Consider the following 21258-nt stretch of genomic DNA (forward strand, 5'->3'; position numbering starts at 1 on the left):
CTCAATGGCCGAATACGTCTCTTTAAAACGGCAATAATTGCCTCTGTGTCAGTGCTGTCTTCTCACATACATAAGTCGCACATGCCACGGGCACTGAGGCATCCCCACACTATCACACGCTCATAAATGATGGCTTCTGCACATGTCACTGTAAAAAGTCTGGAAGGTCGTGTTCATTTCTGGCAGAGAACCTGAAGCCAGTTTTTCCTGAACACAAGCTGAAATGAGGTCTTTCAGACCATCAGGGGTGAGCTTGGACCCAGAAGACCTGGCAGCATCTTGGGATAGGATTGAAATATAGTTTCTCTTGTTTAACTGTTGAGTTTCAGGTTGTATTTACTGAGGCTGTGGCAGACTGTTCAATGGCAGTGTTTTTTTGGAAATACAGTGGAACCTCTACTAACGAACTTTCCAAGATAAGAACCGGGCATTTGAATATTTTTGCCTCCACCAACAAACCACGACTCTAGAAACGAACCCGAGACTCCGTCGAGCGGCTGGAAATGGCCACTGACCCCAATAGGCGAGTCTCCCAGCGCCCCCAGACTTGAGTGAGCTTTTAAGATTAGCAAATTGTAGCTTTAGCATTTTAGCATTAGTGTAAATAGCAGACATCGAAATTGTTGCTAAGTTAAGCCGTATCTACGCTTCGTCTCCCCACATTCACCGCCTACTCTCCGTTATTCCACCCACCCCCCCACCTCCCGTCATACAGCCAGTGCTTGTGTAACTCCTCCAGCCAGTCGTCACGTCTTCAAGGTAGCGATGTGTAACCACTTAAAACTTTATTATTTCTTTTTATTACTGTTACCACTGTATTTCTTTTTTATTTTTAGTAACGCTACATGTATTTTTTTACTAATTTGAGAGTGGTGTAAACATATATCAGTGCAAAAAGGGTGACTTTCGGGGGGTGGGGGCTGGAACCCGTTAATTGCTTTTCCATTATTTTAAATGGGGGAAAATTGACTCGAGAAACAAACTTTTCCACTTTCGAACCGGGTCACGGAACGGATCAAGTTCGTAAGTAGAGGTTCCACTGTACGCATTTTATCAAAGTAGTATGACAGCTTCACATGCAAAGCCATGTGAGGGCTAAAAGGCTCATTTACTAGTGGTGTCCAGCTTTGCCCTAAACGTCTCTGCATTTCCTATTTTTCACAATATTACGTACCACAGATTGCAAAAGACGTAAATTGATTGCCGTGTTGCATTTATAAATGTTCTTTTTGAATCGTTTGATCATTTTTCACAGTGTTTGACACAAAGTGTTTAGCCACAACCTCGCTGTACTTGCAAAGACTGACTCTAACATATTAAGTGATCTTAAACAATTAAGAGTCCAAGACAAATTCTCTGATTGATCTGATTGAACCATATTTAGAACTCCACTTCACCAGGATTAGCAGAGTCTGTGCCACACTAGTGATCACAGGTGACATTGGAGTCACTGCCTCAAAGTTTTAGCTTAAGGGTATTTGTCACTATATGCAAATTAGTGTGAAAACAGAAAAAAAACAAATGTTTCATTTATTTACATTTGCTCATAAATGAGTGACCTTGTAATTTAATGGCAGTCTGGCCCTCCTTTTTTTTTGTCGTACGGTGAACAGGGATTTTTTTTTTTCTCTGACTCCATCTGTCCACTAGTTTTATTGTGGCTTGTGGCGATCCAGTGGGAGCCCCAGAGCCCTACAATGGGCACCAAGACCAAGGGCAAAGCACTAGACTCTTAGCCTTGCTCCCACCCCTCTGTTCAACACACACACACACATACACAAACACACACCCACCCCATTCTGCCACTTTAGCAGCATGAATGGGAAAAAGCACTAAGCTCCTGCTGCCAAATCAACTCAGATCTGGAGCACTGTTTAAGAGCAATGGGAATTGAAAAGTGCCCTTTCTAAACCTACATAAGCAGCAGTTAGTTCTTGCCTTTGATATTAATGCTAGGTGAATTCTGGTTTAAAATACTTTCAGGGCATTACAAGGTTTTAGACAAGTTTTTAAATGTAGATCTTACTTCGTTTTACTTCAAAAGTCACCTTTAAGTTGTTTTTTTTTTAACAATCACAGCTGAGTGAGTGGAAATTACTGTATCTTTGGGAGTTGTTTCTGAAGTGATTTTACACTTTCATAAGGAACGGTAACCTCATGAAAAAGTAAGTGTAACACAAGGTTTATTAAAAAGATAAACCCATCCCCATCAGAGAAACAGCACTTAAATATTTATCTTTGAGATTTAAAATAAATTAAATTAAGAAAAAAAATATAAAAGTGACCAAGCAGAAAATGAAAGTTGTAACAATGAAATTAGGAGTTATGGAAAACTATTCTTTAAAAAATAGATCAATACAGGCTTACTGTAGAGATTTGAAACTGTAATAAAGGCAGTGTGTCAACACTGAAACTGGAGGGAAATAAATATCTAATTTAGCTTGTGTGTAAATAGATATTTCCTCTTTTCCTGAGGAAGAAAAAATAAACACGTGACTATTTTTGACTTTAAATAAATGGTCAGTAATTCATTCATTCCTTCATTATCTGTAACCCTTATCCAGTTCAGGGTCACTGTGGGTCCAGAGCCTACCTGGAATCATGGGGCGCAAGGCAGGAATACACCCTGGAGGGGGCGCCAGTCCTTCACAGGGCAACACAGACACACACACATTCACTCACACACTCACACCTACGGACACTTTTGAGTCACCAATCCACCTACCAACGTATGTTTTTGGACTGTGGGAAGAAACCGGAGCACCCGGAGGAAACCCACACAGACACAGGGAGAACACACCACACTCCTCACAGACAGTCACCCGGAGGAAACCCACACAGACACAGGGAGAACACACCACACTCCTCACAGACAGTCACCCGGAGGAAACCCACACAGACACAGGGAGAACACACCACACTCCTCACAGACAGTCACCCGGAGGAAACCCACACAGACACAGGGAGAACACACCACACTCCTCACAGACAGTCACCCGGAGGAAACCCACGCAGACACAGGGAGAACACTAACCTGCTGCACCACCGTGCCGCCCCATGGTCAGTAATTGTTCAAAGAAATGTACATCCTTTTTAATGAGTGAACTAACTTATAAAATGTCAATCATGACACAAATTAAATGAGACTGACTTGTGCAGCATCACACAGATACATGATTTTCATGGACATGAGCTAAGTCTGAGCTGCAAGGTCAATATTATTTTACCTTTACAATATTTAATTTAGTCTAAAGCTTAATGTGTCTCTGGGAAAGATGCCCTGTGTCATTAAATATATGAGGAGGAGCACACAAAACGCACAATTAGCAGATTATAGGATAAGGGTTAAAGGACCAAACTGTCCTAACATGCACAGAGGAGTACAAATGTTTGTAGATTTACCACATATCATCAAACCTGTGTATAACTCAAGTCCCTTTATAAGCAGATGGAAAGAAAGGAAAATGAAAGAGAGGAAAGAAAGAACATTCTATATCCCATACATTATTTATGAGCTAAAGCCCTCCCCCCTGCTGATAAACAATGTCTAAAAATGTCTCCTTTTGTCTTTGAGAACAGCAGGTTAATTACCACGCCAGCGTCCATTGCACGACTGCTGAATTATTCACAGCCTGACCACTTCCTGCCGGAGGAGAGACCTTGTCATGAGTGAAGTGAGCTGAAGTAAATGGGGGAATCTGAATCTCAAATGTATTGATATGAGTTATCTGAGTGGGGCAGTGGAGCTCAGTGGAGATCTCCGCAGCTGACGGAGCTGTCTCTATCGTTCCGAGGTGTCGAACTACACAGAGTAACGGATTTAACGAAGGTGTGAGAGCAGAAGTCTTGCATTGATTCAGACGCATTAAAACCCAATACAAAGATCAACAGCTGGCCTCCCCCTCAGCGCTCTCATACATCATTCACAGCTTAATTATTAATAAGCACAGGCCAGCCAGAAAAGAAATGTTGTTCGTGCTCGTCTGAGGGCAGTAGACCCCCCCAGCTACCTCGATACATTCACACACTGACACAAACAACAGAGGGTTAGCGCAGAATATATTAACCCTTGGAAGACCATACAGTCATTATGGATTTACTGCGGCTGCACACACTGGTTTACGTTAATTCATAAAACTCTTTTAGGACACACACCTTCATATTTACAATACCTATTACAGCCAGAACCTGTTAAGTTCAACACCGTGTCTTCTCTTTATATCAAGCTAAAAGTCCCTGAAACATACACTTCCTATAAAATATACATACAGGAGGTCCTCGGGTTACGTCAGTCCCGAGTTACGATGTTTCGTGGTTACGACACATCTCCCATTTACTGTATAAAGCCTTGTTTCGACTTAAGTGGTTTTGCGTCGTAAACGTCGTAACGTGAACTTTGGTGTGCGCTGCGCGGCGGAAGAATACACGGTTACGTGGCTCGGGACCGAGGAGGATAGGTGTTAGGATCGGATAAGTGCTTACAGTACGTTATTTATGTACAGTATGAACGTATGTTCCGACTTACACCAAAAATCGATTTACGACGCGACGTAGGAACGGATCAACGTCGTAGGTCGAGGACCCCCTGTATATATATATATGTGTGTGTGTGTGTGTGTATTCAAGTAGATGCTGCTGATTGCTAGGCTACCACTGTAAATAGGAACTTGTTCTTAATGACTTGCCTGGTTAAATGAAAGGTTTAATAAATAAATAAATAAAATCATGATACTGCAATGTAGATTAGCAGAGCGAGAGTGTGTATTATCGCACCGTGTGTTTAGATATTTACTTCGGTTCCTTTTATCAGGGCCAAAATAAAGAAAATGAAAGTGTTGCATTACAGTCTTGGTTTGGCTTGAGTTCACACTCTCACATCTACAATGGAAACAAAGTAAGAAATGACATATGACTGACTTTGGGAACCAGAGTCGTTTGTCGTTAGGGTTAAAGCAGGTATCTGGGATGTGTTCGTTTACCAGGAGGTCGTTTTACAAACTGGAAACACTGTGGGAGGTGATAAATAAAGAGCTCAAAACAGCACCAGAAAGGTGTCCACTGCCTGAATCAGAGAGATGACGTTTGGTGGTGTTTTCTTTTAATTACGGTAGAACCCCGGATGTCGACCATTTCTGAAGTCGACATAATCGGAAGTCGACGCCAAATGTCGAGAGAATTTCGATTTGGAGGTCGACCTTAAAATTCAGAACCCGACCCACGCGACTTTTTGTAAACAAACGCTGCTCGTGTTGAGCTTAACTAACGCTACTTGGCGTCAGTTTACGACATCGTTCCGCAAGGTTGGAAGCTTTTGGAGGTTGTGCTCCAAGTTTTTGTGTATTTTACGCATCAAAAAATTGATGGTCGAGAACCAATTAATCGGTTTTCAGTTATTTTTTTATGGGGAAATTCGATTCGGAACTCGACCGCATCCGTTGTCGACGCGAGTTCTGGAACGGATTACCGCCGACTTCCGGGGTTCTACTGTATTATTCTTATTGTTATTTTTTTAAACGTACTTTTTCCTCACGGCACAATTATTGTTACATCTTGGGACATCACATCTTGCATTTGGTTTGTATCACATTCACAGTTAAAATGAACGGCATCAGAATCCATTTAGAAAATGACTGACCGACCTTCTCAGGTGGTCTCGGTCCACTTGATTTGATGTTTGAAAGGGAGCGTCCACACTTTCACAGGGTTTGCTTTAATAGAACCCAAACCGACAATTCTGAAACGTACCCTAAATGTACTTTTTCCTGTAATAACACTTTACAACGTTAGCATAAGTACAAATATAGAAATAGTGTGAAATGTAACAAAATAACTAATCCTTAGTAAAGCTCTTAAGATGAATGAATTTGTGTCTCCACAGGTTTGGCTCATGATTCTCACTGCACAATAGCCACTGCAGGATCTGATATAGTTTAGTGAAGGATTGATCAAATGACCAGGCATTGGATGGCAACAACCACTAACACATGTTAAAATGAACCTACACTTTATAAAGGTTTATAAATGGCTTAAAAACCTATTTATTTCATGGTTATTAAAGAGGTGGTAAACACCTTAAAAGTCATTAATAATCATTCGTAACACAGAGATAGAGAGGGAAACAATGACCTCTTGGAGCTTGTGGGGGCCTCATCCCTGCTCTGTGGGGGTTCCTGGGACCATGGAAGAACATGGTGAAAGAGGACAAAGTATGCAGAGCAACAGAGTGACTCCAGCCTGTAAACTGCAGAACTATAAACTGCTCCTGTATCGTGAGTGGAGCTGAGAGACTGGACAGTGAATGTAGAAACAAGTTGGAGTTTGCATTTTTTGAAAGATTCATATAAATTACAATAGACTTTTATTATCTCAAAACTAACATTGTATTAATATGAGTGCTTAATCATGCAATTCATGTCTCTTATGTACATCTGTATGTATAGTGTGTGTGTGTGTGTGTGTGTGTGTGTTTTCTAGCGTGATAGAGACCTCTGCTTGCAGTTCTGCACTTTGGAATGATGACTAGGGCATTTCTAAGTGGAGAAATGTGTGGTGGAGTTTAGAGAGGAGGGTGGAGGGGCTTTTACCACGTCATCAGCACTCAGAGCCCTGCACACACTCAGCATCAAAGAGCGTGCAAACACATCTCATCTCCCATCTGCAGCAGAGATTAGCCACAGATTAAACCACACCTGCATCAGATACCACAACACGCAACACTTGATCTTTTGGATCGAAATCATTTCTGTAATCGTCGGGGTGCTGATTGTCATCACTTCCAGGCAGAGCGGCCATGCCCGGATCTGAAGACCACTGAACCGGCCTCAGCCGTGTGTGTGTGTGTGCGGAGCTCAAACAGAGGGCACACTGCCTTCACTGTGTGCGTCAATGCAAATGAAAGGCCTCAAAAACGACCACGTTCAGATTTATGCGGTAGTGTGGTGTTCTTACCTGAGCAGAGAGTCAAACCCTAGTCTTCTGTTTCCCACTACACTACACCAATCACAAACACTACACGCCCCCTTCCATTTGGCCAGAAGGTGGTCAACGGTCTCTGAGTGAAACAGCTTTGCTTCAGTAAAGACTCTGCTGTGAGTGAGGGAGGAATAAAGGACAATGCCAGGCACCATCAGCTCAGTTGATGATGCTGAGCAGGAGTTGCTGCCAGTTGCTTGGTTTTATAAGAGCTGGTTAGAACCGGAGTCCACTTTGTTTAATTTTACACAGAAATTCTAAGCCCTAGCAGTTTTTTTATTACTGGCTATAAAAAAAAGCGCATTAAAATTTTATATTAATTACTTATCGCTTAAAATAATCTCATTAAAAGCAGCTGAAAAATTCTGTTGCAGTTTTTCTAAACAGTCTGTGTCATGAGTTCGGAAGTAGAGAAGTATGTTTGTGTTTTGAGGAGGTTTCTCAGGTTCTAGGTTCAACCAAACACACTGGTGTATCTTTGTTTAACCATTAGGAATTAATTGGGATATTTATAAGCAAACGATTAAGACATACAGGGGTTGGAGAATGAAAGTGAAACCTGGTTTTAGACCACAATAATTTATTAGTGTGGTGTAGGGCCTCCTTTTGCGGCCGATACAGCGTCAGTTCGTCTTGGGAATGACATACACAAGTCCTGCACAGTGGTCAGAGGGATTTGAAGCCTTTCTTCTTGCAGGATAGTGGCCAGGTCTCTACGTGATGCTGGTGGAGGAAAACGTTTCCTGACTCGCTCCTCCAAAACACCCCAAAGTGGCTCAATAATATTTAGATCTGGTGACTGTGCAGGCCATGGGAGATGTTCAACTTCACTTTCATGTTCATCAAACCAGTCTTTCACCAGTCTCGCTGTGTGTATTGGTGCGTTGTTGTCCTGATACACGGCACCGCCTTCAGGACACAATGTTTGAACCGTTGGATGCACATGGTCTTACTGGCGCAATGTGCAGTTAATGAAGATTGGCCACCAGGCTGCTCCAATTTAGCCATGAAACCTCCCACACTACAATGACAGGTGTTTCAGCTTCATCGTCCAACCCCTGTATTTATTCAGTTAATAAAGTACTGACTACTGACTACTGAGGGTTTAATTGGAATGACCAAATGAAATCTGAAATTATTAAGAATCTTACGGAGAACCTGAAACCATCCCGACCCACGGAGAGGGCAGTCAATAGAGAGAGAGAGACTCACGATGTGGAGCATGAGGTAGTCTCCCAGTCCTGGGGCACTGTCGATCCGCACCAGAATCCCATCCTTCAGTGAAGTGCTGAAGCCCACGGTCAGTCTGTCCGTACGAGTGCTTGGCCGCTCATTCGCTGGCCAGTTAAAGGTGATCAAACCTCCCCCTTTACCAAAGATGTACGTTGTTCCAGCTGTGGAAACACAAGGACACAAAGCAGAAGGCAACAGATGATTTAAAGGCCAAATTAAAAGCACTAAAATGTGATAAACACTCATTATCACAATGAATAATTTATCGTACATCATACAAAACCCAAAAAAGCCATTACTGTACAAACCAAGTGGGCAGCAACTCGTTTTCAGTAATTACTAGAAAGCAACAGCAGCCATAATTGACAGGGATGCAAGAATTGTGGTTTTACAAAATGAATCAAATATGTTTGCCCAGGATGTTCAGAATAAGAGCCAGTGGCGACACGTGCCACAGACCCTTTATAAAGTCTGGAAAGTTCCCTACACAGCTTTGTCCTTCACTTTAATCACAATGCCCCTAAGTAACATTCACTGGCACATGGCACCTTGAGAGTTAGTGAACGTGTGACCTCATTTACAGAATGACCGTGTGAATGGTGAGGTCATAAAAGCATATTTTTGTTTTCTAAAAGGTGTATTCCAACCTTTTTAATAATTCAAATGCTTTTTTTTTCCATCTGTCCTTGGTCTGATTCCATTTCAACAACAAAAAAATACAAGTCACAAAATGGTTATTGTGATGTTTATGTTACAGTGGAATTTTAACCAAAATTAATTACAGAATACAGCAGAAAATGTTGAAAAAAAAAGTGTGTTTCATGTTTCCTCCGGGTGACTGTCTGTGAGGAGTGTGGTGTGTTCTCTCTGTGTCTGCGTGGGTTTCCTCCGGGTGACTGTCTGTGAGGAGTGTGGTGTGTTCTCCCTGTGTCTGCGTGGGTTTCCTCCGGGTGACTGTCTGTGAAGAGTGTGGTGTGTTCTCTGTGTGTCTGTGTGGGTTTCCTCCGGGTGACTGTCTGTGAGGAGTGTGGTGTGTTCTCTCTGTGTCTGCGTGGGTTTCCTCCGGGTGACTGTCTGTGAGGAGTGTGGTGTGTTCTCTCTGTGTCTGCGTGGGTTTCCTCCGGGTGACTGTCTGTGAGGAGTGTGGTGTGTTCTCTCTGTGTCTGCGTGGGTTTCCTCCGGGTGACTGTCTGTGAGGAGTGTGGTGTGTTCTCTCTGTGTCTGCGTGGGTTTCCTCCGGGTGACTGTCTGTGTGGAGAGTGGTGTGTTCTCCCTGTGTCTGCGTGGGTTTCCTCCAGGTGACTGTCTGTGAGGAGTTGGTGTGTTCTCCCTGTGTCTGCGTGGGTTTCCTCCGGGTGCTCCAGTTTCCTCCCACAGTCCAAAAACACACGTTGGTAGGTGGATTGACGACGCAAAAGTGTCCATAGGTGTAAGTGAATGTGTGAATGTGTGATTTGTGACTAGCCACCCCTCCAGGGTGTATTCCCGCCTTGCGCCCAATTATTCCAGGTAGGCTCTGGACCCACCGCGACCCTGAACTGTATAAGCGCTTACAGAGAATGAATGCATGAATTAACTAAGTCTGGGCTCTTACGGGTTAAGGCTTGGTTTCTGTATGATTTTCTCCTCTTTTAGACATGAAGCTTGAGCACACTGCACAGAGACTGAGGGAAAGGCAGAGGCTGAGAATAAAAGCTGAGTGTAACTGGCCTGTAAAGCAGTAATAGATACCCTTCTGTTTTTATGTGCAGAGACTGTTCGCCAGCCAGCTCTACAAATGGCCTGCAGTCACATGGAAATTTAATGGTGATAATACAAAAAAAAAAAAAAAACTATGGTACACCATTAAAATGTCCTCTTCGAGTTTAGACAAGTAGGCCAAAGACTTTTTTTTTCTGAGAATAAGCCTGGCATTTTTAAGTTGTCAGTGGCTTTTCTCTCCTCTGCTCCTTGCACCATGTCTGATTGGGGCTTTAACATGAATAATACCTCAACCTGGGTCACCCAAGCCATAATTCTTGGGGCTGGAAATCTCCAAAGAGGCTGAGGGAAAAAGCTGTGACCTATACCAGTTAAATATAGCTTCATCATGGGAATAACAGTGGGAGGTTTTGTGATGAATTCATTTTTACCATTATCATACATTTTACATGAAGGCAAACATATTGTACCATGGACAGAGAGATCAAAGAAAGACTGTTTGGCTTTGGTTTGACAGGTGCACCTACAGCTCAGCGAGAACGTGGGCTAATGCTAATACTGTCTTAAGTAAACAGAGGCGGGTTGAAGCGCCCTGACACTTCATGTATGAGTTTATCTTGGAAAAGGTCTAGGAAAAAAAGCAAAGAGGTAGGATAAAAAAACAATAAAGTGTTTACATTATATCACGTAGAGTACAGCACTCTGAACCCCATCCCTCATCTGAGAATACTACCGTCTGCTCTGGGGGAGCAGGGGACAGCTGGCCACCAGGCTCCACACTGCAGGGCCATGTCAAGTGGAACATCTGGCCAGAGCTTTAGTGCCTCACAGAGAGAACATTACTCCAACAACAGGCTCAGAAAACCTCACTCTACCTATCCCTTCTGCACTTAGAGCGCTCCACATACAAGTTCGTCCCTCAGTGGACACCCAATGAAAATTACTACCTTGCAGCTCCAACTTTCGGGTGTATAGTAAAAACCCAGCAGCCTATCCGTCGCTAGTCATCCTCTAGAACAGATGTTTTCAAATATTGGATGTAGATTCCAGGCCTGGATTTTAAAATTGCCGGCCAGTGACTCTACCACTGCAGCTGATTATGTACCAGACTGGCGTAGTGTCACGAGCCAGCCATTTTAAAATCCCAGCCTGGAACGTGGATCCAAGGTCCGGATTTTCTGACCACAGAGTGCCCTATTGGCTTCGTACGTATTGTGGTGGACCACCCCCAGTCGTGCAGGGACATGGGCACGTTCGTTACATAGCAACACACAATACAGTAATCACTAAACAATGTCAGCGGCATCAACAACAATGGGTCTGTGGCCAGAAACTGACTAGCGATAAGATTATAGTGGACGTGCAATGCAAATGGACTATGGTAGTACATAGGAACTTGATGCAGCTGTGTACCTGGAGTGTCTAATAAAGTGGCACAAAGCTGGATATCTTTCTCTCTCTCTCTAATACACACACACACTTATAACACGGATAGTTCCATATCAATACATTGTAGAGCCACCTTTCGCTGCAATTACAGCTGCAAGTCTTTTGGGGTATGTCTCCACTTTGCGCATCTAGAGACTGAGATTTTTGCCTATTCTTCTTTGCAAATTAGCATAAGCTCAGCCAGGTTGGATGGAGAGCATCTGTGAACGACAGTTTTCATGTCTTCCCACAGATGCTCGATGAGATTAAGTCAGGACTTTGCCTGGGCCGTTCTAACACATGAATATCTCTTGATGTAAACCATTCCACTGTAGCTTTGGCTGTATACTTAGGGTCATTGTCTTGCTGGAAGGTGAATCTCCTTCCCAAAGTCTTTTGCAGCCTCCAACAGGTTTTCTTCCAGGATTGCCCTGCATTTAGCTCCATAACATCTTCCCATCAACTCTGACCAGCTTCCCTGTCCCTGCTGAAGAAAAGCATCCCCACAGCATGATGCTACCACCACCATGTTTCACAGTGGGGATGGTGTGTTCAGGGTGATGAGCAGTATTACTTTTCTGCCACACACAGCGCTTTAGCATTTCAGGCAAAAGGTTCAACTCTGGTCACATCTGACCACAGCACTTTCTTCCACACGTTTGCTTGTGGCAAACTTTTCTTCTTGCCAACTTATAGCTGTCCTGTGGACAGATTCTCCCACCTGAGCTGAGGATTTCCGCAGCTCTTCCAGATTGACCATGGGCCTCTCGGCGGCTTCTCTGACCAGTGCTCTCCTTGCTCTGTCATTTTGGGTGAACGGCCATGTCTCTGTAGGTTTGCAGTTGTAGAATACGTTTTCCATATTTGGATCATGGATTGAACAGTGCTCCTTGGGATGCTCAAAGCTTGGGATATGTTTTTACAACCTAACCCTGCTTTGAACCTCGCCACAACTTTATCCTTGACCTTTCTGGTGAGTTCCTTGGTGTTCATGATGCTGTTTGTTCACTAGTGTTCTCTAACAAACCACTGAGGCCTTCAGAGAACACGTGTATTTATACTGAGACTGAATTACACACAGCTGGACTCTATTAACTAATTATTTGAATGTATGAATGCTTTATGAATATATGGGAATAATGTTTATATAGGAATCTATACACAAAGGAATCTAAGGTCTCGTGAAGCTTGAGAAACTCAGCACCTCAAAATGTAAGGATTTAAAAATGTGTCTTTTATTTTATTTTATTACTATTATTTATTTTTTACCTGCACTGAATCTTTACACTAAAAGCACTTAAAAGTTATTGTGCTCGATTTGCGTGACACTGAGGCGTTTTAGCAGCACCTTAAGTTGGACACGTAACGAGAGAGAAGCTTTTAAAACAATTAAAAAGCCAAAGTGTGCCTGGTCTTTTCGCATGCTGATGAGCTGCGGCACACGTTCAGGAAGCGATTCGGATTCAACAGCCGCAGAATAATGTGGCGGAACATTTTTAGGAGGAAGACGTATCGGCAGTTTACTCCAAGCGCAGTCTATATTAAGAAAAGATGCTTTTAATCAATTATCCTGTTAACATGAAACAAACCCACTAATGGAAATCTTAACCTGATAAGCATGCAAATGAGCACGTGTAGACGAGAGAGAGAGAGAGAGAGAGGGTGAGAGAGAGGGGGTGAGAGAGAAAGAGCAAGAGAGAGAGAGAGAGAGAGAGAGCAAGAGAGAGGGAGAGCAAGACAGAGAGAGCAAGAGAGAGAGAGAGGGTGAGAGAGAGAGCGAGAGAGAAAGAGAGAGAAAGAAAGAGAGGGTGAGAGAGAGAAAGAAAGAGAGAGAGAGGGTGAGAGAGAGAGAAAGAGAGAGAGAGGGTGAGAGAGAGAGAGAGAGCGCAAGAGAGAGAGTGAGAGAGCAAGAGAGAGAAATAAAAAAAGAAGAGCTTATTTGAACATGTCAAGTAAATGTCTCAAAGCTTCTGGATTGCGTTCCAGGGTTTTAGGGACTTAGCTCTAATGGTTGCCATGGATGAAATGTTTCATTAAGCAGCAGCGTAGGCTTATGAGAATAATGAGTAACACATTTGCTGCAACGCTAAGGTTCACTCTCATTGGAATCAATAGGTTTTTAAATGGGCAGTTCTTCTAGAGTAACACCGCACCAGTGAGTCATCAATAATAACACACCAGCAAATCGTCTTACCAAAAATAAAGGCGATATCTGTTGTACCAAGCCCTGATTACGTCGTTGTACCCTTTTTAGCTCAGCATTTGTTAGTCTAATCTTCTCTAAATCGTGATGTGCTTGTGTGAAAATCAGAATGATCTCATTTGGCCATGGGTACCTTCACGTAGCTGGAGAATAATCACGGAAACTCCCCGCAACATTCGTCTTCACCACGTCGCGCAGGCCAGGCCGCAGGTAATACCCGGCAGATGGAAAATACTTCCTATATTTGCCCTCTCCTAACTGAGCTTATCTCCCAGCCCAAAATAATTCATGCTATTGTAGGCTCTTCTGGTTCAAAAGCACTGGTTTATAATCCTCGAAAGGGATCACCGAGGAAGAGGATGCATCCCTTTGAAGTCTCCTGCTTCAGGAGGAAAAAAAAAAGCATCAATCATGAAACGTTAATGTGGCATATGCTGCGTGGCGAAGACCTCTGCTACCTCCAGCTCTATTAAAACTGCATCAGGACCGCAGTCCATGGGCAGACGATCATAAGAATGGGCACAAAATGTTCTGAAATATCAGCAGAAGAGGACTCTGGACAGAGTTACTGTAGTGTTCAAACAGTGCATCCTTTCCTTGCTTCAAGTCTGAAGTTATACATTGTTCAGCTTCAGGAAAGGAGCAAATAATATATTTAATACAAAGACTTGCTTTCATTCTTTTTTGCTTAAAATAATATACAGAGGTATGTGTCCACAGCTCCACAGTCAGTTGCATCGTCTGCTCCCAAACACCTTCACTGAGGCCTGGGCTGTGGGACAGTCTGTCTGTTGTTATAAGAGCACCAGTAGCTTGTTTGTCTGAACTGCAAAGGGTCTTTCTCTCTCATATTCACGCATCATCACGCCCATTCCCGGTGTCCTCTTGCAAATTTCCCTCTTTTATTTACTACACCTTTCCTACAACTAGATCATTCATTCATTGTCTGTAACCCTTATTCAGTTCAGGGTCGCGGTGGGTCCAGAGCCTACCTGGAATCATTGGGCGCAAGGCAGGAATACACCCTGGAGGGGGCGCCAATCCTTCACAAGGTGACATACACTCAGACATTCACTCCTACGGACACTTTTGAGTCGCCAATCCATCTACCAACGTGTGTTTTTGAACTGTGGGAGGAAACCGGAGCACCCGGAGGAAACCCACGCAGACACAGGGAGAACACACCACACTCATCACAGACAGTCATCTGGAGGAAACCCACGCAGACACAGGGAGAACGCACCACACTTCTCACAGACAGTCACCCGGAGGAAACCCACACAGACACAGGGAGAACACACCACACTTCTCACAGACAGTCACCCGGAGGAAACCCACGCAGACACAGGGAGAACACACCACGCTCATCACAGACAGTCACCTGGAGGAAACCCACACAGACACAGAGAACACACCACACTCCTCACAGACAGTCATCTGGAGGAAACCCACTGAGACACAGGGAGAACACACCACACTCCTCACAGACAGTCACCCAGAGGAAACCCACGCAGACACAGGGAGAACACACCACGCTCATCACAGACAGTCACCTGGAGGAAACCCACACAGACACAGAGAACACACCACACTCCTCACAGACAGTCACCTGGAGGAAACCCACACAGACACAGGGAGAACACACCACACTCCTCACAGACAGTCACCTGGAGGAAACCCACACAGACACAGGGAGAACACACCACACTTCTCACAGACAGTCACCTGGAGCAGGAATCGAACCCACAATCCTGGTCCCTGTACCTGTGTGACTGCGACACTACCTGCTGCACCACCGTGCCGCCTTTCCCTAGATCTAAAACCCGGCTTGGGGAAAGAGAGAGAGTTGGAAGAGAGAGCACACAACCCCCAGACGGGCCAGCGGTGCTTTCCCCCTATCCGGGAAACCCTAAGTCAGTATTGGACACTCAGGAGAGGAGGGATTGACCGCTCCCTAACCCTCTACAGACCCGTAGCACTTGCGACTTTGTGAGAATCGAAGTGGCTAGGAGGACACGCGTGTTTCGTGTTTGAAGAGTACATGACAATGCCACTGACATTTCTGGAAAGGCTTTGTTGCAGGAAGCAGTTGTAACACTGGCTTCAAATCCTGGACAAAATATTGGACAAAATATAGACAGATTTAATATTATATTAGGTTTTGGAAGTCTGTGAAAAATGAATGCCTTGTTCCCTCTCTTGCCTGTACTGGAGGCAGGAGCACTGTGAGAAAGTCTTAGATAGCTGAGAAAATGAGATTTAAAAAGCTATTTATCTGAGCAGTACGTTTATTTGCTCAAAACAGCAATGGCCAAGAAAAAATAAATAAAATTAGAGAAAATAGTAATATTCTCGTGGGTGTGTGCGCACACTAGTTTTACCCTTGCCACATCTCTCCAAGCAATCCAGTGTTATTTGAGGTTATCATCTATTACCTAGTTTTTAGGGTTTTTTTTGTATCTTTCGTAATTATATATAACAGTACACAAGCACCATGTTTATTAAGAAAATAAATAATTCAACATAGTAATAATAGTAGGCGGCACGGTGGCGCAGCAGGTAGTGACGCAGTCACACAGCTCCAGGGGTCTGGAGGTTGTGGGTTCGATTCCTGCTCCGGGTGACTGTCTGTGAGGAGTGTGGTGTGTTCTCCCTGTGTCTGAGTGGGTTTCCTCCGGGTGACTGTTTGTGAGGAGTGTGGTGTGTTCTCCCTGTGTCTGTGTGGGTTTCCTCCGGGTGACTGTCTGTGAGGAGTGTGGTGTGTTCTCTCTGTGTCTGCGTGGGTTTCCTCTGGGTGACTGTCTGTGAGGAGTGTGGTGTGTTCTCCCTGTGTCCGTGTGGGTTTCCTCCGGGTGACTGTCTGTGAGGAGTGTGGTGTGTTCTCCCTGTGTCTGCGTGGGTTTCCTCTGGGTGACTTTCTGTGAGGAGTGTGGTGTGTTCTCCCTGTGTCTGTGTGGGTTTCCTCCGGGTGACTGTCTGTGAGGAGTGTGGTGTGTTCTCCCTGTGTCTGAGTGTGTTTCCTCCGGGTGACTGTCTGTGAGGAGTGTGGTGTGTTCTCCCTGTGTCCGTGTGGGTTTCCTCCGGGTGCTCCGGTTTCCTCCCACAGTCCGAAAACACACGTTGGTAGGTGGATTGGTGACTCAAAAGTGTCCGTAGGTGTGAGTGTGTGAGTGAATGTGTGAGTGTGTGTGTCGCCCTGTGAAGGACTGGCGCCCCCTCCAGGGTGTATTCCTGCCTTGCGCCCAATGATTCCAGGTAGGCTCTGGACCCACCGCGACCCTGAACTGGATTAGGGTTACAGATAATGAATGAATGAATAATAGTACGTTTCAAAGCCTTTCTGCACATTACTTTAGAAAACACTTAAATGTAGGAAAAATTAAATATAGGTGTCAACAGACTTTAAACTAAACTTTAAGTGGATGTTAATTTAAAAAGATAACTGGAAGTAAGATTTCAATAGTTTTACGCTTGTTTTAACAGCTTTTTTAAAGTTTAAAGTGCTTCTACATAATGTAAAGTCTCTGCACAAATTAAAGCAGATTAAACCATCTACAAAAACCTTCACTTTTCATGACGAAGGCAGGGAGGAAACTTCCTGTTCCACTATCAAGCGTAAAAATAAGTGCTACACCGAGTGAGTGGTTGATTCAGCTGATCAATCTGTTTATGACCTCCTCTGATATTCTGTGAGAATGAAATGACACTGATAAGCGTGAGACACTGTCTCTGAATTCGGTCGTAGAATAAAAATATGCACACACACCGGGGCTGATCAGGGATTCTACTTTTCAACCAAACGGTGTGCATTTTCCATTTCCCTCCTTCGCTTTCATTTTCCATCTCTCTCTCATTCTCTCTCCCTCTCTCTCTCTCACCCACACTGAAATAGTATCTGAAATAGAATAGTAATGCATTCAGGAGCTCCCAACGGAGAGATTTTGAGAGAGGGTCAGTGGAACAGCGCTGGGTGCCAGACGATTTCAGATCTATCAGCCAAGCAATTGTTTTTAACCCCGACTTACCCAAAGCTTTGGCAGTGCTCCATTAAGACTTTTTGTCTTTGTTCCCCTTAAAAACTCAAATAAATCGAGAGTAAAATGGTTGTCCATAGCAACGCAAATCAGAATGTGAAGTTTAAGCTTTGTGTGTGTGATCTTTGGTCTTCTATCATTGTATTAAAGAGGTTTTTAAGTTTGCGTGTGACTTCATTGAGATTTGCGGTGGCAACCGATTTTTGTGTGAACTACTACTAATAAAATTCTCCTGCAATGTTTCGCACTGAGTTTAATTTTGTTGACGTGTGAATTTGAGTCACTGACCAATAGCTGTGGAGTGTTATGGATGCCTTGTGAATCACCAGCAAGATGATGAAGCATGTCTGTATTTTCCCCTTCATAGAAACTATGACAATGACCTCTTCCTTCGTGAAAAAGGCGTGAGTAGTATGTAGATGTTTCCAGTTCCAAATTTCCTTCTCAGGGGCGGCACGGTAGCGCAGCAGGTAGCGCCGCAGTCACACAGCTCCAGGTGACTGTCTGTGAGGAGTGTGGTGTGTTCTCCCTGTGTCTGCGTGGGTTTCCTCCGGGTGACTGTCTGTGAGGAGTGTGGTGTGTTCTCCCTGTGTCTGCGTGGGTTTCCTCCGGGTGACTGTCTGTGAGGAGTGTGGTGTGTTCTCCCTGTGTCTGCGTGGGTTTTCTCCGGCTGACTGTCTGTGAGGAGTGTGGTGTGTTCTCCCTGTGTCTGCGTGGGTTTCCTCCGGGTGACTATCTGTGAAGAGTGTGGTGTGTTCTCCCTGTGTCTGCGTGGGTTTTCTCCGGCTGACTGTCTGTGAGGAGTGTGGTGTGTTCTCCCTGTGTCTGCGTGGGTTTCCTCCGGGTGCTCCAGGTTCCTCCAACAGTCCAAAGACACACGTTGGTAGGTGGATTGGCGACTCAAAAGTGTCCGTAGGTGTGAGTGTGTGTTTTGCCCTGTGAAGGACTGGCGCCCAATGATTCCAGGTAGGCTCTGGACCCACCGCGACCCTGAACTGGATAATGGTTACAGATAATGAATGAATGAATGAATGAATTTCATTCTCACACCTGACACTGTTTAAGGTAGAAATAGAAGTTTAGAAGAAAATTCAGCTTCATATCAGAAGAGTTAGGAGTGGGTGATAATATGAAGGCATACGATGCTCTACATTTTACTAAACTAGACTGGCAGAGCTGCCTACTGAGGACAAATCTCCCTCTTTCCAGTACAGTACACACACAAAGAATAAACAGAACCTGTTTGCACAGCTGAACATTTGGGTTTAAAAGTAACTGTATTAATGAAGTAACTGCAAAAAATGTCTGTAAGCTTTAGACACATGCAGTAATCAAAATAAATGTGACAGCAGTGAGAAACTGCATTATTAACTGAAGATTAAAAAGCAGATATAGACACATTGACTCATCATTAAAACGTTGCTCAGAGAAGATCACAAACAGAATTCCCGTCTCCTCTGAGAAACTACTCTGATTTAAATCAAACACTGATGATTATCCCAGTAACAGCACGCACGACCCGACACGACCCGATGAAACGCGTCTAGGCCCTTTCTGTTGAAACTATTCCAGCCATTCTTTTTCAGATGCTAATGCATTCAAAAGCAGTGCGGAACCCCATCTCCGACATTTGTGGGTTGCCGTAATGCATTTAGGACAACAGGCAGCTCGCTAGAGAGAATATGAGAGGCATTCATATTCCTCCATTTTCCCACTCCTCTATCCAGTTGGCCTCGGCACACCTCGATCCGCACAACTGTAAACGGGGGGGGATTGAGCGGGGAGATAGGGCGAGAGAAAAGAGGGGCGCCCGCGCAGTACGAGATTTAACACCAGGCTAATATCGAATGTGTCAGAGCACATTGTAGCATCAAAGAGATAGAGGATATAGACCAAACTGGCATGGCTGAGAGAGGAGATGGGATTTTGATAGAGCTTGCTCTGTTCTCACTACCTCAGGCCATAAAACACACGCTCGCATACGCATGCATGCACACAGGCACACGCACGCACTCACGCACAAAAAAATAAAAAATCATTTCTCCCCCAACCGCGGTGACAAACATTATTCAGAGAACAGTTACCCAACAAAAGAAGGCCTCTGCTGCTCAGTGACTGAAACACAGGACCACTGAGGCCAACAGGCTTGGCAGTCTTGCCTCTCCCCAGAGAACAAAATTCAATAGAGGCGATCATTACAGCGAGAACTGGTACTCAAAAGTGTGATGGTGCTGTCAGCCCAAGTCAAGAAAAAAAACCCCAGCATCAACACGACAGAGAACAAAAGAAAAAGCAAAAAAACTACAACAAAAAATAAACTAAAAATTAATGACGTACAGAAAAACGGCGCAAACGTGAAAACGATGAGAAAACGCACCCACCGTCCGCCGCCATTAGCTCACACTTCAAAGTGCATTAAACCACGGCTCCCTTTCAGGATTAACACAATGCTAAAATGGTCCTAATTGATGGCATTATTTTTAAATGCCAAACAAAAATAGAGCATGACTCATGAATCCTGGACCTCTCACGTACACTTGAGTCGGCAAAACAGCTCAGATACCTCGCCTGCAGCCACTGCTTATTAAGCAACAACATGATTAGGAGTACATTAGCACAGTCTTTAGCACAACCACGCTCGGTCAAGGTCACGGGCGGCAAGCGAAACTGCCCCAATGCTGTATTTCAAATCCAGCTTTAGTTCCTCGGAGCGGTTCTACGGTTACGTTTGGTCTCTACACCTCTACAAACAGGCATTAGAAACACAGGCCCTGGAGCTAGACATTAGCCGCTTTAGTGGTTGGATTCCAGAAGTGGATTAAGGCTAGTCTTAGTCTAAAGTGCCATGCAAATAGTGCATTGTCTTTAGAAATTCTATTTCATTAAGGTTTAAGCTGGTTCTAGGGTTTAGTTTAAAGTTTACTGTGAAGCTTTAAGGTTGCTGTTAATGCGCACACACTTTCTGCACTTTGGTTGTGTGGTAGGTTTTTATGTGACATTATTTTATACAAAATCAGAATCTTGGTAAATTACTGTTGTTTACAAAATAACCAAATATTGAATATTTAAAAATATATATATTTTAATTTAATTAATATAACATTTATTTTGTTGCGGGTGGCAACTGCTGGCTGGTGGTGCAGCAGGTTAGTGTCGCATTCACACAGCTCCGGGGACCTGGAGGTTGTGGGTTCGATTCCCGCTCCAGGTGACTGTCTGTGAGGAGTGTGGTGTGTTCTCCCTGTGTCTGCATGGGTTTCCTCCGGGTGACTGTCTGTGAGGAGTGTGGTGTGTTCTCTCTGTGTCTGCGTGGGTTTCCTCCGGGTGACTGTCTGTGAGGAGTGTGGTGTGTTCTCCCTGTGTCTGTGTGGGTTTCCTCCGGGTGCTCCGGTTTCCTCCCACAGTCCAAAAACACACGTTGGTAGGTGGATTGGTGTCCGTAGGTGTGCGTGTGTGTGTGAGTGAACGTGTGTGTGTCTGTGTTGCCCTGTGAAGGACTGGCGCCCCCTCCAGGGTGTGTTCCTGCCTTGCGCCCAATGATTCCAGGTAGGCTCTGGACCCACCGCGACCCTGAACTGGATAAGCGATTACAGATAACGAATGAATGAATTTATTTCGTTACATTAGTGTTTTCTTGAAATTAATAAAAGTGTCTTGTTCATATCGCCAAGAATATCGTTATCACCA

At 44.3% G+C, this 21258-nt stretch overlaps 1 protein-coding gene across 4 annotated transcripts in view; it reads right to left on the bottom strand.

Annotated features, from left to right (window-relative positions):
• nrxn3a (neurexin 3a) overlaps positions 1-21258 on the bottom strand; it is a 456671-nt gene that overhangs the window by 103748 nt on the left and 331665 nt on the right. For all 4 annotated transcript variants that reach the window (XM_066675785.1, XM_066675768.1, XM_066675777.1 and 1 more), the window contains one exon: positions 8185-8366. In XM_066675785.1, coding sequence (XP_066531882.1) covers positions 8185-8366 — 182 coding nt within the window. The remainder of the gene's footprint in view (positions 1-8184; positions 8367-21258) is intronic.

Source organism: Hoplias malabaricus, chromosome 1 (assembly GCF_029633855.1).
Source record: "Hoplias malabaricus isolate fHopMal1 chromosome 1, fHopMal1.hap1, whole genome shotgun sequence".
In the NCBI taxonomy this organism is placed as follows: domain Eukaryota; kingdom Metazoa; phylum Chordata; class Actinopteri; order Characiformes; family Erythrinidae; genus Hoplias; species Hoplias malabaricus.